The sequence below is a fragment of the Oryx dammah genome, unplaced genomic scaffold, assembly GCF_014754425.2.
Source record: "Oryx dammah isolate SB20612 unplaced genomic scaffold, SCBI_Odam_1.1 HiC_scaffold_18, whole genome shotgun sequence".
NCBI lineage: Eukaryota > Metazoa > Chordata > Mammalia > Artiodactyla > Bovidae > Oryx > Oryx dammah.
Window position 1 is genome coordinate 8,315,004 of NW_024070202.1, and position 7,487 is coordinate 8,322,490.

At 42.2% G+C, this 7,487-nt stretch overlaps 1 protein-coding gene across 1 annotated transcript in view; it reads left to right on the forward strand.

The window, feature by feature from the left end:
• The window catches only part of SUN3 (Sad1 and UNC84 domain containing 3), a 43,365-nt gene extending 36,621 nt beyond the window's left edge, over positions 1-6,744 (forward strand). The window contains exons 8-10 of the mRNA XM_040260243.1: positions 556-723; positions 5,368-5,460; positions 6,487-6,744. Of these exons, the coding sequence (XP_040116177.1) occupies positions 556-723; positions 5,368-5,460; positions 6,487-6,606 (381 nt within the window). The 3' untranslated portion in view covers positions 6,607-6,744. The remainder of the gene's footprint in view (positions 1-555; positions 724-5,367; positions 5,461-6,486) is intronic.
• Positions 6,745-7,487: the final 743 nt, after the last annotated feature.

The window sequence follows — 7,487 nt, forward strand, 5'->3', positions numbered from 1 at the left end:
CACCAGCACCACTACTGTTATCACCACTATCACCTACCATCACCATAAGCACCAGCACCAGCACCACTATCACCACCAGTATCACCACCAACCATCACCACCATCATCATCACCCATCACCAGCCCCAGCACCATCACTAGCACCACCATCACCACCACCATCACATTAACCACCACCATCATCACCCATCACCACCACCAGCACCATCACGTTAACCATCCTCACCATCACCTGCCGTCACTGTCACCACTCTCTTCATTACCACCACCAGCACTATCTTCACCAGTGCTATCGCCACTCATACCAACCACCTGCATCTAGCAGCTTACAGTCTAATTAGAGCAACAAAAGAAAACTTACGCATGAATAACGGTTCTGATTGACATCAGCACACCTGTGGGAATCTGGAGGCTTTGCTGTTTGATACATCTCACACAGAGCCTTCGTATTATAGGCATAAGCAAGATCTACAGTCCGTAGTGATTAGCTGGCCAGCCCTGTAGGGGTGGATTTATATAAGCCAGTCAGGGATTGATGCAGTGCTTTCTTTCCAGCCGGATGTCCACCCTGGGAAGTGCTGGGCCTTTCCAGGCTCCCAGGGTCATGCCCTAATCAAGCTTGCCAGGAGGATCATGCCAACTGCTGTTACCATGGAGCACATCTCAGAGAAGGTGTCCCCCTCAGGAAACATCTCCAGCGCACCCAAGGAATTTTCTGTCTATGTGAGGAGCTGTCTAAATCTTCCTTCAGAAGGGGATATAGGAGGTGATCAGCTAGGACCTGGGAGCTGGGGTCTCATCTGAGCTGTGCAGCTAAACATTTCTATTTCTGTGTATTACTTCCAGTGTCTCAGCTTTGTCATCTACAAAGTGAGAGGGTTGGATCAGATGATTACTACTACTTAATGCCATTTTAAAAAATTTTATCCAAGTTATACGTGTACAATTCCCATAGATGAAAATGTACGATTCCCATAGATGAAAATGAAACAAGATTTTCCCTTGTCCCACTTGTCCCACCAATTTTTACTCCCTAGAAGCTTTCACTTGCCAGAGTTTGGGCTGCTCATGTGGTTACTGCCTTCATATTAGCTTTTACTGTTATTCGTTGATTTTTCAGTTTTGATTGTTACTACTGACTTCCTTGAATGGAAAATGGAGATTAGTTCTCTTCCATGCCTCTCCCAATTCTCCCAAAATGTTTATGTCTTAACGTAAAAGGAAAAAAATAGGTTTATTGAGATATAATTCACACATCAGCAATTCAGTCAGGTAAAGTGTACACTTAGTAACTTTTGGTATATTCACAGAGTTGTGTAACCATGATCGTGATCAATTTTAGAGTATTTTTACTATTCTCCAGAGAAACCCTGACCCCTTAGCTGTCACTTATCCCCCACTCACTGCCCCAACCACTGACAACCACTAATCTCTTTTGTATCCATAGATGTGTCTCTTGCAAATGTTGTCGTTGTTATGTAGTCCCTAAGTCATGTCTGACCTTTTGCAGCCCTTTGGACTACAGCCTGCCAGGCTTCTCTGTCCGTGGGATTTTCCAGGCAAGAATACTGCTCCAATACGGGTTGCCATTTCCTTCTCCAGGGGATCTTCCCAATCCAGGGATAGATCCCATGTCTTCTGCTTAGCAGGTGGATTCTTTACCACTGAGCCACTTGGGAAGCCCTATTTTGGATAGTTCCTATAAAATGGAATCATATTATATGTGAATGGTTTTTGTGAATGGCTTGTTTCCCTCAGCATAATGTTTTCACAGTCTCTGTAGGTTAAAATGCGTCACTATTTCATTTTTAATTGCTGAATAATAATTTATTATACAGATAGACCCCTTTTTATTTATCCATTCAGCTGGACATCTGAGTGGATCCCACTCTTCTGACTGCTATGAACAATGAACAGTGCTGCTGTGAGGCACTGGGTACAAAGTTTTCTGTGGACCTCGGTTTTTATTTCTCTTGGGTTTGTGCCTCGGAGCAGAGTTTCTAGACCACGTGATAAATCTGTGTTTCATCTGTGAGACACTGGCAGATGGCATGTCTCAGCTTCAGTACACATCCAATGTGTTCACTGTGACTCTGTGAACAGTATTGGTCTTAGCTGAGTCATGCAATCCCTTGAACACATTTTTTTTTTAATCTTTTTATTTTGTATTGGGGTATAGCCTGTTAATAATGTGATAGTTTGAAGTGAGCAGCAAAGGGACTCAGCCATACATATACACTTATCCATTCTCCCCAAACTCCCCTCCCAACCATGCTGCCACATAACACTGAGCAGAGTTCTATGTGCTCTATAGTAGATCCTTGTTGGTTATCCACTTTAAATATATCAGTGTGTACGTATCCATCCCAAACTCCATAACTATCCCTTCCCTGCATCCTTCCCAGGGATCAAACCCATGTCCCCTGCATTGCAACGCAGACTCTTCACCGCTAGACCACCAGGGAAATTCCTTTATTTTTTAAAGATATCCCTTGGGAGCACTCTGCTCACATCTCTTCCCACCTGGTGGCTGGTCAGGCCTGATACACAGCTGTTATCAGGGGATTTCAGCTCCACTCTCTGAGGATTTGACTTGTTTTAAATCTATTGTTTTGAAAATATTTTTAATCTTATGTTTCTTCTTTGGTTTTCTGTTTTACTGTTTGGAATATCTAATCAATTTATATTTTAAACCTAATTTTGAATATTTAAATTCTGCTGTCATGATTATTCTGAGATTTTTTTTTTGCAAATGCTCCCTTTTCTGGAATCTAAATATCTTCCTTCATGGTTGCAATACCTTCCCTCCAACGTCTGAAGATATGAGCAGATGTAGTTTTGTTCCATGTTTTCAGCTCCTTCACATACTCCCAAGTACCTCCTTTGCTATTTATAATATGGGCTCCATCTTCCTTGCTAAGTGCTTTCCTAGTGTGTTTGGTGATGCTTGTCTGTCTCATTTAAGAGCTGAACAGTCAAAAGCTGGCTTTTTCTGCACACATCATGGGCAAGTTGACAGCAAGCTTCACAGCTAGATGGTCTGGTTGGAGACCGCAGAGTGCGGTTTCTAGAAGGTTGACCCCAGGAATCCTACAACCTTGTGCCCAGGGGTTTTCAGCTTAGCCCACACCCTGGGTGTGGCAGTGCACAGCCCATCATTCTTGATAGGATCTACCTTCCCCTGTTATTTCTGCAGGATGCTCTTGAGGTCAGTTGTCCTGGGGGTGGGAAGAAAACGGCAGTTCTTTTCTGGACCAGGACAGGAGTGATGGCTAGGCTCTAAATGCTTCTTAAAAAGACCATCAGAGGAACTTCCCTGGTAGTACAGCGGATGGGAGTCTGCCTGCCAATGCAAGGGACACGGGTTCAATACCTGGTCTGGGAAGATTCCACTTGCCGAGAGCAACTAAAGCCCACACGGCACAGGTACTAAGCCCGCGCCCTGCAACTGCTGAAGCCTGTGTGCCTAGAGCGCCCTGCAGCGAGCCGCCCCGGGCGAGAAGCGCGTGCGCAGAAACTAGAGAGGAGCTCTGCTCACCGCCACTAGAGAAAGCTCGCACACAGCGAAGACCCGGTGCGATGAAAACGTAATTAGTCGATTTTTAAAAAGATCGTCAGCCCACCCTCAGATGAGGGGACTCCCGGCTTCAAGCGTGGCCTCCGCACTGTGGCCCCACCTCTGGCCCTTTCTGAACTCGGAGTCAGCACCAGCTCCAGCGTGCGGCTGGTTGCCCCCTGCAGCCGGAGCGACTTGAGTTTCCTCTGGGCCAGTGCACCAGCCACCATTTGGCCATCTCCAGATGCTTTTCTCTTCGGGTCTGCGCCCGTGTTTCCCTCAGAGGTTTATGCCTCACTCCATCCCCTCGGGGTCCCTCTCTGAAGGGGGCTCAGCGTTAAACACGGTGCTTACCTGCCTTGTGTGGAACACCTTTAGATGCTGTGGGTCTCGAGTTATAAAACAGACTGCCGTCCTTTGATGCGAGCCTGCTGCCAGTCACAGTGTCTACAGACACTTGTAGTTAAGTTATATTCGATTGGAGCAGAAAAGTGCACACAGTTGCTCATTAGAGAGGAATTATGAGTGAATCCTTCAGGCAAGAATTCTTTAAGAAATAGACCATATTTTAAAAGTGAAAGAAAAAAATTCTTTTTAGTAAGACAAAATACTTCTCATTGTTTTTCTCAATATTAGCACATGAACCAAGAAAATTAAAACAGGATCATAAAGAAGGTTCGAAATAAAACTAGCATGCTTCTCTGAATAGGCTAAAGGAACTATATGAGATGATATATATATATATATATATATAACATATATGTCAAATATGAAATATGTGTGTTTATATATGTCAATATATAGATGAAAAGTATATATAACTGTGGGGCATTATTTAATCATGATGTATCCAATTCTTTTAGTTATCCATTTATTTTTGGTTGCGCTGGGTCTTCTCTGCTGCCTGTGGGCTTTCTCTAATTGCAACAAGGAGGAGCTACTCTGTTGCGGACAGTGGGCTCTGGGCTCGCGGGCTTCGGTAGCTGTGCACACAGGCTTAGTAGCTGCAGCTCGCGAACTCTGGAGCGAGGGCTCTGTAGCTGTGGCCCACAGGATTCGTTGTCCTGTGGCATGTGGGGTCTTCTCAGATCAGGAATCAAACCCGCATCCCCTGCACTGGCAGGCAGATTCTTAGCCACTGGATAACCAGGGAAGTCTCAATTCTCTTACAAAATTGACTCATAGTTTAAATATTACGATTTTCATTACAAAATGATTGAACTCATGAAACTTTATTTTTTTGTTGTGGTGCTACAATTCAAAGACTCTAACCATAAACTTTAGATTTACAAGATAAATTAATTTCCACCAGTGTGCTCTCTCTCCTCAAAAATCTTCAGCTTTAAAGGGTAGAGAAGGAAGGTCAAAAGCACAAGGGAAATTGCATACACATATCAACAAAAGCTTACTTTTGGGATGGAGCTATTTGTGTGATCAAAGTTAAGCAAATTGGTGAAGTTTAACGCATTTTGGGTCGATGTGGGGGCTCATTTCTTGGTTTATTTTACCCAAAGCATAGTAAATACAGTTAGGAGATCAAAGTCAATGCTGACATGTGCTGTCATCTGTCTCTTCATCCCGTCTGTCTGTCTCTCTCCATCCTAGTCTGTTCAGCCCTTTGATTAGGCTGGTTCTCGCCTCACAATCCTCCCCCCAACCCATGCCCAGTGCTGACACGCAGCACAGCAGTGTGTCCCTGGCGCACACCCAAAGATGTCTGGGGAGTTGTTACTTAAACAGACAGTTGACTCCGTTTATTTTAACTGAACACACATTCATTACAACCTCCGGGTCTGTTGCTTTCTTTATAGGGCATCTCGAAACAATGTGAAGGGGAAGAAATTTTTCTAGGTCAGTTTGTATATAACAAAACAAGGACCACCGTTCAAACATTTGCACTCCAGGTAATGAGAGCCTTGGGAGAAGGTGCGGTATCTGTGGCTCCATCCCCAGGAGGGATTTGGGGGTTGCTTGATGTAAAGTGGTGTGTCAGAATAACTGTGACAGAAGTGTGAGATAAGCAAGCCTTGTCTGAATTCCAGTTCTTAGCTCCAATCATGTTCATAAGTTTTAATGCAAAAAAAAAAAAGAAACAGGCAAATATAATACAACAGTTGTTTCCAAGACAATTTTTTTAATTATTTGCTATCATTTTTTTCCATGCAGTGTTATTATTTGCTATTACTTTTACACACACACACACACACTCTTCCTCAGTCCTTATTTATCAGATTCCCTTGATAATATTTAATCTGAGAGTCACTATCTTCTTCCTTGGGTAGAGGGGGTGGGGATGATGGTACTAAACGAGATGATTGGAGGCAGAGAGGAACTCAGAGAGAATAAATATTTCATACCAGATAAGAAAAACTTCTTAGCCTAACTCAAAGGGGAAAGAATACCAACTGGTCACTTATAAATCCCTAAAAGTCAGTAAGGCATAAGGAATGTATTTCGTTAGTTCTCATTAGTCACAGGAACCAATGAAAAGACGTAGAAGGCATCTCAAGCCATGTAAACACAAGTGTGTTACACTTCTTGGCCTGTGCTGAGAAAATCTAAGCTGAAAACAATTTATGTGTCAGAAAGTAATGCCCTTACAGAGTTTCACATTCAACTGTACATCCACGTCCCTTCCTGCCCCCTCCCTGGGGCAGCCAGTCAGGACCACCATGGAGGCAGGAGAAGGCGGTGAGAGGTCCCCCGTGTCCAGACCACCATGCTATCTTGCCTTCCCTGTGTCTGCCTTTTTATCAGCTCTTTCCTTAGGGTAGACCAGGATGTCATCCATTAGACTGGTGCTTGAAAGTACTTGAGTTAGGAACGAAAGAAAGCGTTCTAATTTTTTTCATTTATATCAGCATTACTTGAGATTCTTTGAGATAGTTCATTTGATAAGACATTAATTTTAATCATTTCTATTTTTTCAGCATGAAGTTCCTGAATTCTTGTTATGTGTGAAACTTAAAATTCTCAGCAACTGGGGACACCCAAACTATACTTGTTTATATAGATTCAGGGTTCATGGCACCCCAAGAGATGACAGCTAGAAGAACTAGTGCAGAAGGCCATGATCACAAGTCCAAAATATTCAAGTACTCCAATTCCCTTTGATTATATCACATGCATAGGAATCAAAAATCAGAAGTGGGAGAGAAACCTTAAAGTGGTTCTTACCTGCAGTAAAAAGTGAATGAATTGTACTATAAAAAATATGAAAATAAATTCAATCTCTGCATTAGTGTGGCTTCTGAGGATGAATCATGTTGTTGAAGCACTGAAAACTGAGTTTGCATTTACAAGAAGATGGTAATTCTCAACACTCTTTCTCATAATAGCATATTTGCTTTCATTTATTAATTCATCCATACCAGGCATGGATATCTGCTGTTACCACTATTAGTTAACACTGATCTGGACACACTCTGTAACTAGAGAAGCTAAAGAAATTAGAGGTAAAATTTAGGAAGGCCAACCATAATTCATTTGCAGATGACTTGATGAATTCCTTCAAAAGCAATAAAATCAATGAAAAAATACATTATAAACAAAGATGGACACAAAATTATCATATATAAATCAAAATCAAAAATATAAACCACAACCAGTAAGAGGATATAATTTACAGAAGCTTCAATGGAAAATTTTAAAAAATCAAATGAATTAAACTGAATGGAGAGCCAATAAAACAGCAGTGGATAATGAAAAGACCTAAAAAAAATGGAAAGACATAACCTGTCTATGGATACAAAAACTTCACTGTCAAGAAGTCGATTCTGTCTAAACTGATCTGCAAATTCAGTTAAATCTTAATTAAAACCCAGAAAAAAAAATTATGTTATTTTGGCCATATGTGAGGGCTTGTGGACTGCCTCAAATAGTGACAGGATTTCAGAGGCCTGTTTAATATCTTTATTGTCTGAGGTTAGAA